The following is a 19619-nucleotide window of genomic DNA, read 5'->3' as shown; positions in this document are numbered from 1 at the left end:
GCCCAGTACAGTAATATGAGGTGATACAGTGCATTGCCAGCATTGCGAGCCTCTACATCATCGATCTAAAATACATAGACGTCAAATTAACAAACTCTATACTTTCCAGAAATGCGCATTCTATTTTTTATTTTAATCTCGAGAGTCAGCTTCTAAATGTCAAAAGCCAACAGGTATGACATCACTGGATGTATTAAAAGCGAAACCTATTGGCCCACCAGGTTTATGCACCAATATAATGACTCTGTTAAAGGTGTTTTATTTAATATTCTCTTTGGCTTTTATGTGTGTCAGCAGTACTTTAACCAGGCTCCAAAAATAAAGGGACCACTGACAGACTTCAGGCTGAAAATCTAGAAGCTCAGTTATTTTTAGTGCATCAATTCCTCACCCACGTGTTGGTTTAAGTTGATTAGAATGTTCCACCAGGCGACTCTCGACTGGACCTGGCCAGTTGTTCTTCTCGGCCTCCTGACTGAGATAGCCTCCCCGGCTCCAATAGCAACGAAAGCGAGAGGGAACTTGGAAGGGAGCTGGGAGACTCTCCTCTCCAGGTCCTTGTATCCGATCTCTGGGAGGAAATTAGACCTCGGCTGGGACAGGGACTATTTCACTGGAATCAAGAGAGTGAGGAGGCTTTATTGCAATGTTGGCATCGGGTTTCACCTCCAAATCACGGCTGATGGACAAATCAATGGAGCGCACACTGAAAACCAGTACAGTAGGTTGTCAGCAGCTTTTTGTTTTGGTTTTAATCCACTTACTGTTAACCAAATGTCATTCTTTGCAACTTTGTTAGACGAGCATTTATTGAGGCAAGTGCTGCATTGTAAATGTGCAGAAGCAGGATTTAAAGAATCATCTCTCTTTTGTTGGCCTACCTGCAAGGCAGCAGAAAGTTGTTACAAATCATGCAGGCGTATCTTGATTGAAGCGCCTCAGTCTGTCAACAAGCAGCCATGTCTTTAAGAATGCTAGCCTGAACTGTTATTGGGTATTTTAACAGTCTGTTAAATAGGCGCGATTACTTCTGCACAATTGCCACCCCCTTGTTTGATAATGTCACTTCAATGCCACAGACCTTCGGGCAATGATGGAATCTGAAAAGCTCGCTTATCTTTTGCATTGACATTTTTTGAAGGTGTAAATGCATCCGAGTACCCGATGAGCTTCCAGCAGCTTTTGAAGTCCGTGCAAATAAGTTTTGATTTTGCACCAGAAAAATGAACAAGAATTCCACTTAACAAATGTCTAATATTGAATGTTGGAAAGTAAATGAGAGAAACCTGCAGAAACAGCGCACTCGTTAACTTGCATTTTTTGAATGCTTCTGCTACCCGATGGCTACACAGACCTCAAATGGTTAAATGCATGTTGTGGACAATGAGGATGCTGTAAAAATAGAGAGTGGAGCATGCCAGTTTGGCACTCCCCTTGTTTCCGGGTAGAACTGTTATTCATGCATTCACTGTGAATAATTCTGCGCCCCTGTAATTTTTAGATTATTAGTGCATTTTGCAATGAACACGACTTACTGAAAACAAAATTTAAAAACTTTGCACAAGGGCTGGCTTTCAAATAAAGCTTAGTGTCTTGGCTGAAGTACAAGATCCAATCAGCTGATGTTAAATGGAATCAGGAACAGCAGTCGGTTTATTTGTGCTGCATTGCAGGCTCTGTTTTATTTAGACCAGCCGCCCCCACCCCCTTACAGCCCCCCCCCCAAACCCCACCTCACAAGCTGCTTGGTTAAAATTAGATTACATGTGCTGTAGCATGACAGTAAGTTAAATTACAATGTTGGTGTCTTTGCGACACAGAGAGAGAGGAGGGGGCTATATGCGAAGGATCTTCACTTTACTTTGCACAGTGAGATTAAATGGATCGTCTGCTCTTAGCCATCATGTGTTTTATTGCCATGTTTCACCAGAAACTGTGTTCATGCCGATTCCCTTATCAATGTATTGAGATCTTCTCAAGTAATGTGTTGGAATTTGGTATTTTTAGCATTTCAACAATTTTTAACCAAGGGTTTTTTTTAAACACCAGGAATGCTTGCTAGTCTCCTCCTTCAGCTTTTTGTGTTTGACAGTCTTGCAAAATGCATAGGCCTTCTAAGAATGCACAGACAGTGAGACTGACTGAAAAAACATTGCATGATTTAATGTGATGATTTAATTTAGCTTCTGACATCTCGCCTGATAAATACTGAACATAAATGCTTGACATTTGTTTATTTACGATCTCTGTTGAGAATATATTAGTCCTCAATCCCAGGAATACAGAAGCAGATGATACTGTAACATCAAACGCTAGTTTGTGTGGGTACACTAGTGTAGTAGTTATGTTACTGGACTCGTAATCCAGAGGACTGAACTCGATAACCTTGAGTTCAAATCCCACCAAGGCATTTTGAGAATCTGAATTGTTTAAAATCTTGAAATGAAAAGCTGGTCTCGGTAAAAGTGACCATGAAGCTACTGGATTGTCGCAAAAACCTACTGGTTCACTAATGTCCTTTTAGGGATGGAAACCTGCTGTCCTTACCCAGTCTGGCCTATATGTAACTCCAGTCCCACACCAACGTGGTTGACTCTTATTTGTCCTCTGAAGTTGCCTAGCAAGCCATTTAATTGTATCAAATGTCATGGAGAAGTATACCAACGTCTCAGATAAGCTAGGGATTGGCAATAAATGCCGGCCTTGTCAGTGATGCCAACATCCCCCAAAAAAACGAGGCACCACATTGGCCCTACCTTTGAGCATTTGTCCACCAATCGAAGATCTGTATCTAAATTTTAAAAAGCTCATTACAGTGTGACTGGCCAACCAAATGAGGCTGCCAACTTGACTCAACACGACTTACATAATAAAAGAAACTATCCTGATTGAGCAAAGAAAGAAAGACTTTTGGATTTATATAGCGCCTTTCACAACCACCGGACGTCTCAAAGTGCTTTACAGCCAATGAAGTACTTTTGAAGTATAGTTACTGTTGTAATGTAGGAAATGTGGCAGCCAATTTGCACACAGCAAGCTCCCACAAACAGCAATGTGATAATGACCAGATAATCTGTGTTTTGTTATACTGATGAGTGATAAATATTGGCCAGGACACTGGGGATAACTCCCCTGCTCTTCTTCAAAATAATGCCGTGGGATCTTTTACGTCCACCTGAGAGCAGACATCTCGGTTTAATGTCTCATCCGAAAGATGGCACCTCAGATGGCTCCCTCAGCACTGCACTGGAATGTCAGCCTAGATAAATAATGGGGAATGTAGAATACTGGGAGCAGAGAGCTGATGATAGTGAGCCATGCTTCAGGGCTCACCCTTTGGAAGTGCGAAGAATATGGTGGTTCCAGTTGAGTGACCTCAAATGGAATTTCCCCCTCCACCCCCTAAAAGAAACAATTAATTTAACAGGGCACCAATCACTTTCCAGTATCTAGCTCAATTTAAGTGGGCATTTTCATGAGCGAGCCTTAACAGTGAGTTTGTGAGGGCTACTTGGCATCCCAGCTGAGCCCTGATAGCTACAAACAAGCGCTCTCCAGCAGGAGTCATTGGGCAGCAAGCAGGAGTGAGAAACCTGTCTTGTCTGTAGAGTGCTGAGGACAGCTGCTGCCCCAGCTGTGAGTAGTTTGCTCAGGACAGACCAGCCACGTATGACTCGATTCCACACCGGCCATTGCTTTGACCCACTGAGCCACCTGGGGAGCAGGCCATGTATTTTGCAGACAGCTCGGGATGGCAGATAGTCACAGATGGCAGACTGGAGAGTTCCTTTAAATGCCAATTGTCAGTTTTGCATTGGAGCAGAAGAAAGTATAAGGACCATTTGGCCATTGTAATGTATTGCTTCATGGGTTCTTTGTTTAAGAATTCCTAGAAACACATTGCTATTAAGAACTAGTTGGTTTATGCACAAAGATTTAACAGTTTACACATTACCAGTTCATCCACTAGGCTCACAACTGCATACCTCATCATGGATGACCTAGATCCAACAGACTGGGGTTTTATTGAATCTCATGAACATCACATGACTGGCTAAACTACTTGCAATGCAACAGCTCGACAAACCTGTGAGCATACTCATAGGTGCATACAGTACAACCATTGAAGCCCATCTCTCCAGTACTCCAACTCACCCAGTCCAGCATCCTGTTGCATTTTGAATCACTCTAATGTCTTTGATTTCAATATCTTACCTGGTAAATCATTCCAAATGTTTGTCAGTATAAATAAAGGACATTTTCCTAATATATATATATATCTCTTTCTTTTATTTTCCACTAAGATAAATTTATATCCGACTGATTTGACTTGTCCTGGAGCAATATTCTGGGTTCACCTTATCAATACTTAATGTGCCTTAATAACCATGCACTAGAGCTTAAAGTTCTCTGATCTTCCTTCGTAGCACAACTTGCCATAATTCTTGTTGCTCTTCTCTACATCCTCTCCAGAGCCCACGCATCACTTCTAAAGTGCGCTGATCAAAATCATACACATTGCATTAGCGATGTAGAGATGGACCATGCTGCAATTGTACTATTGATTATTTATTTGTTCTACCATTTAGTGCTATGTTGAGGTTAGGATGTCAACCAGCACGTTCAGTTCTTTGATGTTAACACATCTTTTGTTGATTGGAATGATGAACTGTTGTAACATATCACAGGTTTGAAAAATATAGAGAATAGCAGATACAAGTAGGCAGGCATCTCATTAAGGCATTCAGATGGCATCACATGAATTGTATGGGTTTATTCAGCCTTATGATCCATGATATGAATCCTGAGATATGAATACCAGCCTTGAAATTACTCCCATATACCTGTTGCATTGGATTTTTTTTTTTACAGTATAAATGTAACATGGAATTCAAATTTATTGAATTTATAGCGGTGGCTGCAGTGGGTTTTATAAGAACATAAGAAATAGGAGTAGGCCATTTGGCCCCTCGAGCCTGCTCCGCCATTCATTAAGATCATGGCTGATCTGATCTTGGCCTCAACTCCACTTTCCTGCCCGCTCCCCATAATCCTTGACTCCCTATCGTTCAAAAATCTGTCTATCTCCACCTTAAATATATTCAGTGACCCAGCCTCCATAGCTCTCTGGGGTAGAGAATTCCAAAGATTCACGACCCTCAGAGAAGAAATTCCTCCTCGTCTCCATTTTAAATGGGCGATCCCTTATTCTGACACTATGCCCCCTAGTTCAAGATTCTCCCACGAGGGGAAACATCCTCTCTGCATCTACCCTGTCAAGCCCCCTCAGAATCTTATATGTTTCAATAAGATCATCTCGCAAGACCAAGAAGTTCAACCCAGGTGATAGAGGAAGGATTAACAATAATAATGAAATCATTGAGCATCTAGTGAGGGATAATCTACAGTTGATTATTGGGTAATAACAGTCATTGGAGTGATTTGAAGATCAAACACTGGAACCTACAGCAATCTAATGTCTGGAACGACCTGGGAATGGGCAGCTCCCCCACTGCATTTTGTTACTTTCCTTGACATTGGCCCAGAAATTCCGCTTTCTCCAATGCGCACCTCCCTGAAGCTGCTGCCCCCGCTCGACTTTCCGATGCACAGGCCTCTTCTCCCTGCGTGTCGCAGCGCCTGCATGTCAGGACGTGCGCAGGCCTGGAGCTGGAGTCACATGGCTCTGGGCAGCCAATCAGGTATAGTATATTCTCATTCATAGTAATAGGAGTTTCAGAAGTCCGAAACTCTTATTACTATGAATGAGAAACCCCCCCCCCCAAACACCCAAAACACTAATAAAAAAAAATAGAAAATATACAATACATATTTAAGATTCATTTAAATTAAAGTTATTAATGTCTTATAAAAAAATATTTTCCCGATTTAAAAAAAAAATGTTTTTTTAATTATGCCTTAAAATAAACTTACCATTGTGGGGAGGGTTTTTAACAATAAAATATGTTTTCATTACTTTATTTTTATAGGATTGTATGTTTTAAAAAACTTGTGCCTGTAAAAGTAGGCTATGCGCCTTGGGTGGTAATCTGGTGGCCTGTTGTGGAACACGCCCAATCTTTATGGAAATCAATGGAATGAAAATTGGGCAAGTTCAATACAGGGCCCATGATCTTCTCTGCCAGATTGCCACCCAGGCGGTGAAGATGAAAATCTTTCTTTATCGCTCTCTCCCTATCATGCACATATATCAAATTCTCTTGCTCATTTTTTTCCTGCAATGATATTCTCTCTAGCTCGCTCCCTTTATCTGTCTCTCTCCAAATTCTCTTTCTGATGGTTTGATTTTTGTCTTTCTCTGTTTTAAGTTCTGTTGCTTTCTGTCTCTGTTGCCATGTCAGCCTGGGGCTCTTTTCTCTAGAAAAGAGGAGGCTGATGGAGATCTTTAAAATTATGAAGGGGTTCAATAAGGTGGATGCAGAGAAGTTGTTTCCACTTGTGAAGGGAGTCCAAAAGTAGCAACCATAAATATAAGATAGTCACTTATAAATCCAATAATACATTCAGGAGAAACTTCTTTACCCAGACAGTGGTTAGAATAAGAAACTTGCTACCGCATGGAATGGTTGAGGTAAATGGCATAAATGCATTTCAGGGGAAGATTGATAAGTACAAAAGGGAGAAAGGTATAGAAGGATAGGGTGGGAGGAGGCTCATGTGGAGCATAAACTCCAGCATAGAATAGCTGCTCCAAATGGCCTGTTTCTGAGCTGAAAAATGCTATGTAATTTTTTCTTTTTTCTCATAAGCTGAAAGATCTCATAACATTACTCGGAGAAGAGTAGGGGAGTTTTCCCGTTCAGTTAAGAAGTAGAATCCCGAATGTAGGAAGCCTGTTTTGCCCTTTAGGCAGAGATGGGGATGACATGGGCAGGAAATGAAAACTGGGATACTCAGTAGGAGATTAGGGAATGCAGAGGTCATTCCATAACTGTGAAGAACATGCTGGGCTTGATTTTCCTCCTCTTTCCCCCTCCCCGCCACCCCAACACCCCGAGACCCCAACACCCCCACCGCATTATAGTGTAAATTGGGCAGTACAAGTTTTACAGTCACCAAATTTGACCTCTGTTGATCCCGGCTATTTGACTGGGTTTAGCTGATGTCCATCTGTTGCGCAAGCTGTAGGTGATACTACTGCCTTGGATTTGGCATTCGCTCCAAATATGGGTGGGAAATTGTGTGCCCCTAAAGGAGTGGTGGCATAATGGCATAACCATCCAAGCAGAACGTGACCCTAGTGCCTATTGTCAGAGACCTCAATCAAATCACCTCCACCCACCTATTGCAGACATGGTCCATCAAAAATGTGTGAGATGGACCTACCTACACTAAGTGAAGGTTGCTAACTGCCTTTTTAACAGGTCCTCCAATCCAAGGGTTGCAATTCCTGATGCTGGGTTTCTATGGGTGCTCCTCAAGGACAATGTGGGCTGGATTTTCGGTTTTCTGCCACCCCTGTTAGCGTCCCAGAGGGGCAGCAATGGAGGCGGGAAGCACTTCCAGGCGGGAAATTCAGTGCCAGTTTGGAGGGTGGGCGGAGCATTACCGCCCAGAAGTGGCGAGTGGGTGTGCAACGCCCCTGATTGCGACACCGGCTCGATTTTTGGTTGCATCCGACCCATAGTGCTCTGTAGAGCGCCCTGGTGGGGAACGCCTGTGGAAGCTGATGTTCTGAGCTGTAGCAGCCGCAGTGAGATAAGTAATGCTGACCTCGGGTAAACTTTTTGCGATTTTATGTAGTGGTGGCATGAGTTATGTATTGGCAATATTTTTGGTGGTTTTTTTGTCAGGTTTTTTTCCCCCCAGGCGCCTCTCAGGGAGCTCAGAGGCCGGCTGGTTAGCTCTGGATTTTAAGTCGCTCAGTCAGCCTTGCACGCTGAGAGGTGTGCAACGCCTCCCTTCGTGCTCCGCTCCACACTCAGGGCCCAGCTGATTAATTTTGAGGACACAAACCTTTTCCCGGCACAAACTTTACCGCCCTGCCGCCATTACTGCCCCGAAATGACCAGAACTGAAAATCCAGTTGTTCAATTTTAGATAAGGTTGAAGGATGCAAAATTAAGTATGCTTCTGTTGGATATAATCACTGTTGCTGCATGAGCTGATATCCAGAGTCGAAACTTTCCCACAGGATGACACAGTCCTATAATAAGCCCATATCTTGATAAATGCAGTTTGAGAACAGCTAAAAAATCTGAATGTAATTTGTCATCTCAATAATGTCATGCACCAGTGACATGTTAAGGGTTTTGCAATAAATGGTATCAACAGTTGCCGTGCTAGGGGAATGCTTTCTGATTTTAAAAAAACATTATCTTTCCTGAAGTCATAGTTATCATTTATTTGTGTATATTTTAATAATACTGATGCCTCCTATTGCCTAATTGATACAAGGATGGTGCCATCTTTGCCTTCTCTAGAGTTGTGCTTTGCATCAGATTTTGTTTTAGCAGTGAAGAGTGGTAGGGGAGAAATATGGTACAGTGCGTTGCAGCCTCAACTCAGCTTGTCCGCAAACTTCCACACAATGGCCCCAAGTTTCCACATGATTTGCTCCTGATTTTTAAGAGCAACTGGGTGTAGAACGGAGTATCTTAGAAATCGGAATTCTCCACATTTAGGGCCCAAGTTTCCACACGAAAAAAAACGGGCGCCTCTCCGAGCTGGGCGCCCGTTTTCGGTGCCTAAAAAAAAACTCGCGATTCTCGAGCGCTTTGCAGCTCCTTATCTGTTTGGCGCGGCGCCCAGGAGGGCGGAGCCTACACTTGCGCCGATTTTGTAAGTGGGAGGGGGCGGGTACTATTTAAATTAGTTTTTTTCCTGCCGGCAACGCTGCGCGTGCGCGTTGGAGCATTCGCGCACGCGCAATGTGAAAAAAACATTGGCACTCGGCCATTTTTGTAGTTCTTTGTAGCTGTTTGTTTAGTTTTTGAAATTTTTTTTATAAAAGTACATTGCCATCAGCACATCAGCACTGAGGCTTCTTGTAGCAGTGAGAAGGGTGCAGGAAGCCTCAAAGTTGAGCCAGCCGTTTCCCGACGACCTCCCCCTTTTGCCGTCGGAAAATGGCTGCTCAATTTTTGAGGCTTCCTGCAGCCTTCTCTCTTTCTCCTCCCCCCCGCGTTTGGTCGGCTCCCCCCCCCCGCGTTCGGTCGGCTCCCCCCCCCGTTTGGTCGGCTCCCCCCCCCCCGCGTTCGGTCGGCTCCCCCCCCCCACCCCCCGCGTTCGGTCGGCCCCCCACCCCCCCCCCCCGTTTGGTCGGCTCCCCCCCCCCCCCGCGTTCGGTCGGCTCCCCCCCCCCCCCCCCCGTTTGGTCGGCTCCCCCCCCCCCCCGCGTTCGGTCGGCTCCCCCCCCCCCCCCACCCCCCGCGTTCGGTCGGCTCCCCCCCCCGCGTTCGGTCGGCTCCCTCCTCCCCTCCCTCCCGCCTGCGTTCGGTAACGGCTGCCTCGTTTTGTGAGGCTTGCTGCAGCATTCTCCCTGGCTGAAGCACTTTCACACAGGTAGGAAGATGGTTTATTTAATCTTTTCTTTGCTTATAAATGTTTATTCAGGTTGGATTTATTTGTATAATAATTGTATAAGTATAAATAAGGATTTAGTGTAGAATTTAATGAGTTTCCCTTCCCCCCCCCCCCACCTCGTTCTGGACACCTGATTTGTAACCTGCGCCTGATTTTTTAATGTGTCGAACAGGTTTTTTCAGTTCTACAAAAATCTTCACTGGCGCCATTCTACTTTAGTTTGGAGTACATTTTCACTGTGGAAACTTTCAAATCAGGCGTCAGTGGCCGGACACGCCCCCTTTTGAAGAAAAAATTCTGTTCCAAACTAGAACTGTTCTACCTGACTAGAACTGCAGAAAAAAAAATGTGGAGAATTGCGATTTCTAAGATAGTCCGTTCGCCACCAGTTGCTCCTAAAAATCAGGCGCAAATCATGTGGAAACTTGGGCCCTTAGTCTTCTCCCGTTCTAGTCAGGTAGAACAGTTTCACTTTGGAACAGAATTTTTTTTTCAAAAGGGGGCGTGTCCGGCCACTGATGCCTGATTTCAAAGTTTCCACAGTGAAAACGTACTCCAAACTAACTTAGAATGGAGTAAGTGAAGATTTTTGTACGCTTGAAAAAACCTTGTCTACACTTTAAAAAATCAGGCGCAGGTTACAAATTAGGCGTAGGGAACGAGGTGGGAGGGGGGGGGGAAGGGAAGTCATTAAATTCTACAATCAATCCTTAGTTATAATTATACAAATAAATCCAACCTGAATAAAAATTTATAAGCAAAGAAAAGATTAAATAAACCATGTTCCTACCTGTGTGAAAGTGCTTCAGGCAGGCCTTTCAGGCAGCGGTGTGGCGTCAGTGTCTCGACGGCAGCGGCAGCAAGCAGCCTTCGAGCTGAGCTGCGGTGCTTGAGGCAGGCCTTCATTCCCCGCGAAGATGCAGCACCCGGACGGACTTGAGGCCATTCGGCCATGGGATTGCAGCGGCGTCAGTGGCTGGCCGGGAGCCGAAGAACGAACAGCAGCAGCCTTCGAGCTGTGAGGGGGACTGACTGAGGCCATTTGGACAGGGAGAGGCAGCCACATCGACATCTTTATATTTAAATTTGCAGAATGGGTGCACCACATATTATACAATGGTTTGCTTCCTCATGCAAGAAATTCTTTGTTCTTGGTGGACGTTGATCCATTGCAAAGTTGAATTGGCACTTTTATTTCTCCAAACACACAGTCCTTAATTTGCAGGCACCGGTTCTGCAGGTTTAGCAGTGAAAAGCTGAACTCACTGATTTCAGCAGGTGATTTATTCAGTAGTGCTGCTAAAAGCACTCCCTCACACACAGAAATATCAAGAAAATTAAAATACAAGCCTTTGCAGGGGTCCAAGAAACAAATCTTCACTTTTTCTGCAGTACTTTAAAAAATGGCCGTGTGCCAATGTTTACTTCAGACTGCGCGTACGCGAACGCTCCAACGCGCACGCGCAGGGTTGCTGGCACCAAGAAGCCTCATTTCAATTGTACCCGCCCCCTCCTACTTACAAAATCGGCGCGAGTGGTAGGCTCCGCCCCATGTGCACCGCGCCAAGCAGACATCGAGCTCCAAGGAGCTCGAGAATACCGCACTTTTTTTCCGGCGCGAAAAACAGGCACCCAGCTCTGAGGTGCTCCTTTTTCGCCGCGTGTGGAAACTTGGGGCCAATGAGTTTATGCTCTGTGCAGTGCTGCTGTGGCAAGATATGAAGAGAATCCCAGGTACTTCCCAAAAATAAGGGAGAGAAAATTGGCAGAGACCATGGTTTGGGATGAACTTGCGCACCTCCGAGCAGATGGTTTCTGAGTGACATTGATAAAAATGTTTTGATTCAAAAAATAAAATATGAAGAAAACTCTTCAATTTATAGAGATGAGTTTTAAGCAAATCTTAAATTTTCTTCACTAGGTCTAAACTCAAATTTTCTGCAAAAAAACTTTAATTAAATTTTTTTTAAAAGAAGAAACTCTCTGAAGATTGTCCTCTTTTTTTCAAGAGACATAAGAACATAGGAACATAAGAATTAGGAGCAGGCCATACGGCCCCTCGAGCCTGCTCTGCCATTCAGTAAGATCATGGCTGATCTTCGACCTCAACTCCACTTTTCTGCAGTATCCCCATATTAAAATATTGCAAGGATTTTTCATTGGCCCTTGAGACTTGTGGTCAAGGCACCTTTATATTGCTGCTATAATACCAACAGATCAAAATGGCAGCTCTACTAATGTATGTAGAAGTGCTGAGTATCTGTTGACCCAGAAAGCTGCCTGGGAAGACTGCAGAATTAACCATGGGTTGAAACCTTGGACATCCATCATGGGAGCCTAGAGCTTGTTATGGGGTACCCCAAAGAGTGGATCAAAGGATGAAACCCATTGTCTGTACAGGGAAACCAGAGCATTGAGATTGATTGGACCATCCCAGGAAAGCCACCATGCAGAAAGAGTCCGGACCAAGGAAAAAATCTTCTGAGGAGCCCGCATTAGGAAGTTCTCTTTGAGGAAGCTCTGGATAAGGTAAGAAATATGCCTATTTTCACAAAGGGAGTTCACTTTACATTCAGGATTCTTGCTGGGGTGGATGAGTGAATTCCACATGCTTAAAAAATCTAGCCCTAAAATTAGCAGTCGCGGACTTCTTTTTAGATAGTAGCATTAGTGGATGTTGGGATATGTTTGAAATTATTTATTTTGGCATTAGGTATATTAGACTTGGGTTGGTGTGATTTTTGTTGAATTCAACCCCTCTAAAGTTTATCTCTTTCAAAAACAATTACAGACCTAAGATAGAAGAAATTGTAGCAGTAGAATTTGAGTGTCACAGGAAATAATACAACATTTATTCCTGGGCACAGTCTGGATGAAGAAAGTGAAGATGGCACCATCTTAATGTTCATAAACTTGGATGAGGCTTGTGTTTCTGACACCAGTAGCTATGAACAAATGTCATTGTTGCATTTTGAAGTCCTTACTCGAGCTGTTTTTTTCTCAGACTCAGAATCTTAGATCATTCCTATCGGCAAACCCTCACTCCCCCACTTCAGGGACTTGAGCACAAAAATCTAAGCTGCCATTCCAGTGCATTACTGAGGGAGAGCCACACTGTCGGAGGTGCCGTCTTTCAGATGAGACATTAAACCGAGGCCCCGTGAGGCCCCTCTCGGATGAACGTAAAAGATCCCATGGCACTATTGCAAGAGGAATACGGGAGTCCTGGCCAATATGTATCCCACAACCAACATCTAAAACCAGATTATCTGGTCATTGTCACCTTCATGTGCGCAAATTGGCTGTCACATTTCTTACATTACAACAGTGACTACACTTCAAAATAGAACTGTAAAGCGCTATGGGATTTCCTGAGGTCTCGAAAAGCGCTATATAAATCAAGTCTCTTTTGCTTTTGAATGACCTGTCCAATAGTAAGTGCAGGGAAACCATTATTACTGTATTTCAACTTAGTAGTTATTTGGGATGACCTCATCTGACCTTGCTCGACTTTAGAAGCCAGTGGACTTGGGCTGTAAAATGTCAGAGATTTATATGGTGGAAAAAATGGATACATGAACAGAAGCAATGACACACTGTAGAGTTACAATAGATACAGCTAAACTATTCCTCTCAAGATAGAAAGTAACCGATCATTGCATCAATTACACTAAATTGCAGTGTAAATGGGATTTGACACAGAGGGGCCGATTTTGAACTAATGCCCGCGTGTTTATCATGTTAAAGAATAGCTGGCTAGAGGTGTATAATTGGAAAGGGGGAGGGACATTAGCCGCCTGTGAATGCCCAAGGTCCATCTGATGCAATTTTGAGGCAGGCGAGAGGGTGTTTAAATATATAAATCGGGGTCCTCCGATGTTAAAAGATGATTGCAATTTTGATGTGCAAGTGGACAGATTGTGCTGCACACAAACTCCACCTGGTACAGCGGTCCTTCGAATAAGGTCGTAAACCTCCTCCTTTTATTTTATTTTATTTTTGTGGGGTCAGGAAGAGCAGGGGTGCTGCCTCAGGCACAATGAAAATACCGCTGCTATCCCACCGCCCACTCCACCCCAGACCTAACCCGCTGGTCAGTTCAGCATTACAACCAACAAATTTCAACTGGTGAATACTGGTTTGGTGCCTGCAGCTCACCTGGCTGCATTCAAATGAGGCTCGAACTTAAAAATGGTCTCGGCCACCCAACAACATCTTCAGGTGGGTGGCACTTGTAAACCACCTCAGGGGGTCCATAAATATTAAATATTAACCTTTACATGGGAGTCTGTTGCTGACCATCCATAGATAGCCTCACTCTCTCACTCATGCTCTCATGGCTTCAGGTGAACTATTCAATTTTACAAGAGCACCTGAGAAACATTGTTCAAAAATTAACTGGGGAAAAGCCAATTTAAATATGCACTCCTTAAACTCCAAAAGAGTTACTAATTAAACATAAATGCAAATAAAGCCCACAAAATGCTTGTATTTGAATTGAGTAGCTTGGCTCTTCCCTCAGACGCGACAAACAAGTCTGGTCGTGCATCAAAACAAGTTGGATATTTTCTGTGAGTGCACTTAGTTTTTAACCCCTTCTGCACAATGACAAAAGAATAATGCATCAGAGACAAAAATAATAAATTTGTCATGTTTGTGACAAAAATACATTATTTCAAAATGTGACAGTTCTGATTTGAATCGCTCCACCATTGGCGGCTGTGCCTTCAGCTGCTGAGGCCCTAATATCTCAAATTCCCTTCCTAAACCTCTGCCTCTCCACTTCTCTTTCCTCCTTTTAAGATGCTTCTTAAAACCTTCTTAAAACCTATCTCTTCAACCAAGCTTTTGGTCATCTGTCCTAATATTTCCTTGTGTTGCTCGGTGTCACATTTTGTTTTGATAACACACCTGTGAAGCATCTTGGGACCTTTATTATGTTAAAGCCACTATATAAATATAAGTTGTTCCTCACTCGGACAGTCTAAGCCGCTCCGTTGAGCCTGGAGAATTAAACACATTTTTCTAATGTTGATTGAATGTGTTTAGTTGTTTATTTTTAAACCGGAGTCAGATTTCTGATCCATAAAATGCATTCAGTTAGAGCTTCCAATTGGCTAATACTTCGTTTTTTTTAATTCACCCTCTTTCACCTCCAATCACCCAGATCAAGTTAAAACAGATTAACTAGTCTTTCATTCAATCGCTGCTTTTTAGACCTTGCTGTGTGCAAATTGGCAACTAACCCAACGGTGACTGCACTTAAAAGTAATCCATCGGTTGTAAATTGTCTTGGTAAATCCTGAGGATGTGATTAGGCACTATAATAAATGCACGTTTATGCATTATGTCCCGACCAATATTTATCCCTCAATCAACTTAACAAAAACAGATTATCTGGTCATTATCACATTGCAGTTTGTGGGAGTTTGCTGTGCGCAAATTGCTACCAAGTTTTCCACATTACAACAGGTGACTGCACTTCCAAAAAGTACTTCATTGGCTGTAAAGCGCTCTGAGCCATCTGGTGGATGTGAAAGGTGTTATATAAATGCAAGTCTTTCTTTCTTTCATTATATCAAAATCATAAATTATCTGAATTCTAAAAGTTCTGCTGCAATCACCAGTTTGAGAGTTCAGGGGTCAATTTTAAGGCTCAGACCTGAAACTGTGGAGGCAAAGAGACCATCATCTGAGTGGGGAGATTTTAACACTGAGATAAGCTTTACTCTGCGCATTATGAAGAAGGAACCCAGCAACGCCACTCGGTCATTGGTACTGGACGCGGGAGTACTCTGCGCTGTCTCTTTGTTGGAATGAAATATTTAATCCTATTGCCTTTCCCATCATAGCAAATAAAAAGTGAAAAGGATTCATTGTGGTAGTGAGAATAACATCTATCAGTGATATTTCTTTTGTTTTATTTAGGTCTCTTAATGATTTCTACAGTCGAGTTGGGAGTTGTCAGTCTGTATGGAGTGAAAACTCACACCTTCATTGCAATGAATAGCAAAGGCCGCCTATATGCCACGGTGAGTGAGTCATGCATGACCTGTTGCAATATATGGAATTACAAAAGTTTGTATCAGTATTATAAGCCTTAATAACTTAATTACATACGATTACATCGGATATACGGCACAGAAACAGGCCATTTGGCCCAACCTGTCCATGCCGGCATTTATGCTCCACTCTAGCCTCCTCCTGTCTTTACTCATCTAAATCTATCAGCATAACCCTCTATTTCCTTTTCCCTCATACGCTTGTCTAGCCTCCCTTAAATGCATCTATACTCTTCAACCACTGCATGTGGCAGTGAGTTCCACATTCTCACCACTCTCTGGATAAAGACCCCACTCCCTCGCTCATTTTGTAAGTTGCCGCCTAGGTTCGCCCTATACCTTTATTTGTCCCAGGGCAATGGTTTGGTTTGGGGCCCCTACATTTGACTAGACAATGATTTTAAATATTACCAACTTAATCTGGTGTCAATAATACACATTGACAATTGTGAAAAGGCATGTTTGCCATAAGTAATATAAAAATTACTGACGAAATGATAGGCAATCAATAACACGATTAAATTACATCGAACAATTATAAAAGTCTTGAAGTACCAATGTTGTTTCAGTATATGAACTGTTTGATAACTCAAACTTAAAGCCCCGATGGTGTTTGCCTCTTCAAATTTGGAGACAATATCACCACGCTAGAAAGCAGTCAAATGGAGCAAGAAACGAGGGGAGAGGAATTCCCAACTTAGCGCATGATGCTCTGCAACTGGCTCCTTGCTGGTGTGCAGTGCCGATCCAGGTGACTTTCTCAAGGGGACGTATCTCGCCTCTCTTCAACCTCTCCCATTGATGGCATGGCTGAGAGTGATAACTCTGCTCAGTTCATTCTTTTAGTATTTCCTTCGATTGCATACGGCAAATGTGGGCGGATGTCAAAATGGTTGACAGGCTCAGCACCGTGTGGAAGGGATGCAGCAAGCGAGGAGGAACACTGCTTAGTGCCTCGTACTGGCTGGCAATGTTCCCTCAATGTTTTTTTCCGTGCGCGGTCCCTTTAAATTTGCTGCGCGATATCTCTTCCAGCTTGTGAGCGGCCTTCGCGGGACCTCCTGATTCCTGCACACCTTGGGGTGAACATTGCTTGGCTGGGTGTATGGAGCCTCTGTGTGTTTGTTCTCCATTCCACAGAGTAAGAAAGGTTCTGTTTGTGGGGTGTGGGGGGTGGGGTCGCGCGGGAGGAGAGAATGGAATTTTTAAATTGCAGTAATAATAAATATGTATGATTATCAACTGACAATTTTGTCTTTGGGGAAAAAAACCCTCTCTTTCAGACGAACTTCAATAACGAGTGCGAATTCAAAGAGAGACTCTTGCCAAACCGCTACAACGTGTATGAATCAAAGATGTACCCAGGGATGTACATAGCATTAAGCAAACATGGACGAGCAAAGAGAGGAAGCAAAGTTTCACCCATTTTGAAAGTTACTCATTTTTTGCCTAGATTGTAAAGAAAAGGGGCGAATGAATACTTGATGTTTTTCAAGACATAATTTTCATGGAAATAGGATTGCAGAAGAGTATATATGTACAGGACATTCATAGATTAAATGTTAACTTATTAACTTATATGGAAACAGCATAACATGTAAATATGTATTACTTTTTATAGTTATTTTGACATAATTGAGTTACTTCATTAATGCTGCTTTAAAAAAAATGTATGATCATGGACATACAAAAAGGTCACTTACCATGTTAATCAGATTGTATTGTCATCCCCAGAACGTTTATGTACATAATCCTTTAATTAAGAGACTAAGAGACCAGTTATCAGTTGCAAAAGGAAATGGTGTAGCTATATCATCTAATTTTCTACATCAAAGAGAGCCACGTGAGGGGATCATTTGTGAAATAAATTAAAGGAGTGCTTACTGCTGCTCTTCTAATCTTCTGAACTCTGACATTGAACCAGCTCATGAGAAAAAATTGCAGGGATATGGGGAAAGAGCAGGGGAGTGGGACTAGCTGGATTGCTCTCCAAAAGAACAGTGCAGACTTGATGGGCTGAATGGCTGGACTGAACTTCTGTGCTGTACTATTCTATAATTCTAAATGACACTAAGTAAGGACAGGTGTAGTGCACTGATGTCATCCTTGGGTCTATTGGGGGTTTGGTGTAGTTATTTTTTCCTCTTTTATTACTCAGTTTTCTCCCATCTACTCTTCATCTCCCAAAGATTTTGACAGCTTTCTGGTCTATGGCTATGACCTGGTTTTGAGTGCATAACCAACGATGGGAGGGCCGAGGTTCATCCAAGATTAGGCTTCATTTCAGTGATTTGAGTGAGCTGCCGGTCCTGTCAGGCCCCCAGAGGAAGCTCACTCATCAACTAATGATCAATTTGGGCCCATGTGTCTTACCAGGAATGGCACTCGGGTAAGTCCTGAGGTGTGGGGCGGGGTGCAAGAAGAGGCAGGAGGAAATAGAGAATGTGGGGTGCCCTCCAGGAAGCCTTAAAGTCATCTCTGCTCCCCTGGCTTCACATCAAAGTGTAAAATAAATTAACTTACCCATCTGGTGACCGCCACTTTCTAGGCCACATCTACGCCAGGAAAGACTGAGCGGAGCTGGCCCAGTACCTGAACCACTGGAGGCAGCCCAATTTCTCTGAAGGGTCATAAAACAGCCATTAGGCCCCACATTATCATATGGAAGGGCCTTTGTGGCTGTTTTAGGTGGTCGGTCCAGATGCCTGAAAATTTCTGAGGCTAATATGGCAATGGACATATTTCAGGCATCTTTGGAATGCAGGGCATAGAAATTGATCATTTTTGTCGCTGTTTTCTGTCTGGAAAAAAGGCATAACAAGGACCAATATCTGCCCACCCTGATATCTAGCCAGCACTCCCTGGAAATGTGCATTCGGCAATGATGGACTCAAGTTCAACCCTGATGCCCGCAGAGGCTGGATGGCCTGCCATAACACACTGTTATGGGGCTCACAAGTGCGTTGTGGTCACTCGGGCTAGGTACTGGAAGATGCCCGGTGGAACTGTGCACAACAGCAACTTGTATTTATCTAACGTCTTTAATGTAGTAAAACATCCTAAGGCACTTCACAAGAGCATTATAAAACAATTTTACACCGAGCCACATAAGGAGAAATTTTTGTTCAAAGAGAGGTAGGTTTTAAGGAGCGTTTTAAAGGAGGAAAAAGCGGTAGAGAGGTTTAGGGAGGGAATTCCAGAGCTTAGGGCCTGGCCTAGGGAACAGAAGGCACAGCTACCAATGGCTGAGCGATTAAAGTCAGGGATGCGCAAGAGACCAGAATTGGAGGAGAGCAGAGATCACGGAGGGTTGTGGGGCTGGAGATAGGGAGGGTTGAGGCCATGGAGGGATTTGTAAACCAGGATGAGAATTTTAAAATCGAAGCGTTGCTTAACCGGGGACCAATGTAGATCAACGGGCACAGGAGTGATGGGAAAACAGGACGTGGTGCGAGTTTTGGATGACCTCAAGTTTACGTCAGGTCAATGTGGGAGGCCAGCCAGGAGAATGTTGGAATAGTCAAGTCTAGAGGTAAAAATGGCATGGTGGAAGGTTTCAGCACCAGATGAGCTGAGGCAGAGACTGAGACAGGCAATGTTATGGAGGTGGAAATAGACGGTCTTAGTTATGGTGCGGATATGTGGTCGGAAGCTCATTCCAGGGTCAAATATGACACCAAGGCCAGCAAAGTGTCAACACCTTTGGGAGAAGAAAGGAGCTGAAAATATTGGTGGGGGAAAAAAAATGGATAGTTTGTGTATTGGCAATGGCTCTTTCCAGAGCTGGACACAAACTGACAACAATGGTAAGCGACTTTGCAGGTTACCAACACCTGTAATGAGGTTTTAAGGCATGACCGCTCTTAGAGGCCTAAGTGTCCAAACAGTTGAGCCGGAGCCACTGGTTATGCCATAGGTTTCCCCTCCGTATCCTTTTAATGCCACTCCTGTATTTGAATAGCAGGGGGAATTCCTGAGCTATAAATTATGGCCCTTTTCATCATTTGTTTC

The 19619-nt window shown here is 43.5% G+C and overlaps 1 protein-coding gene across 1 annotated transcript; it reads left to right on the top strand.

Annotated features, from left to right (window-relative positions):
* The first annotated feature begins 641 nt into the window (after positions 1-641).
* LOC139228268 (fibroblast growth factor 6-like) lies at positions 642-17147 on the top strand. Its single transcript, XM_070859450.1, has 3 exons — positions 642-721; positions 15475-15578; positions 16892-17147. The coding sequence occupies exons 2-3, from the start codon at positions 15483-15485 to the stop codon at positions 17066-17068; spliced, it is 273 nt and encodes a 90-aa protein (XP_070715551.1). The 5' UTR covers positions 642-721; positions 15475-15482; the 3' UTR covers positions 17069-17147.
* Positions 17148-19619: the final 2472 nt, after the last annotated feature.

Source organism: Pristiophorus japonicus, chromosome 17 (genome assembly GCF_044704955.1).
Source record: "Pristiophorus japonicus isolate sPriJap1 chromosome 17, sPriJap1.hap1, whole genome shotgun sequence".
Lineage (NCBI taxonomy): Eukaryota > Metazoa > Chordata > Chondrichthyes > Pristiophoridae > Pristiophorus > Pristiophorus japonicus.
Note: the sequence above shows the minus strand (reverse complement) of the source record. Positions and strands in the feature narration are given on the sequence as shown.

Coding starts and splice junctions, on each gene's coding strand:
- LOC139228268 (XM_070859450.1), top strand. CDS start 15,483: ATGATTTCTACAGTCGAGTTGGGAGTTGTCAGTCTGTATGGAGTGAAA. Junction 15,579..16,891: donor AAGGCCGCCTATATGCCACG/GTGAGTGAGTCA, acceptor CCTCTCTTTCAG/ACGAACTTCAATAACGAGTG.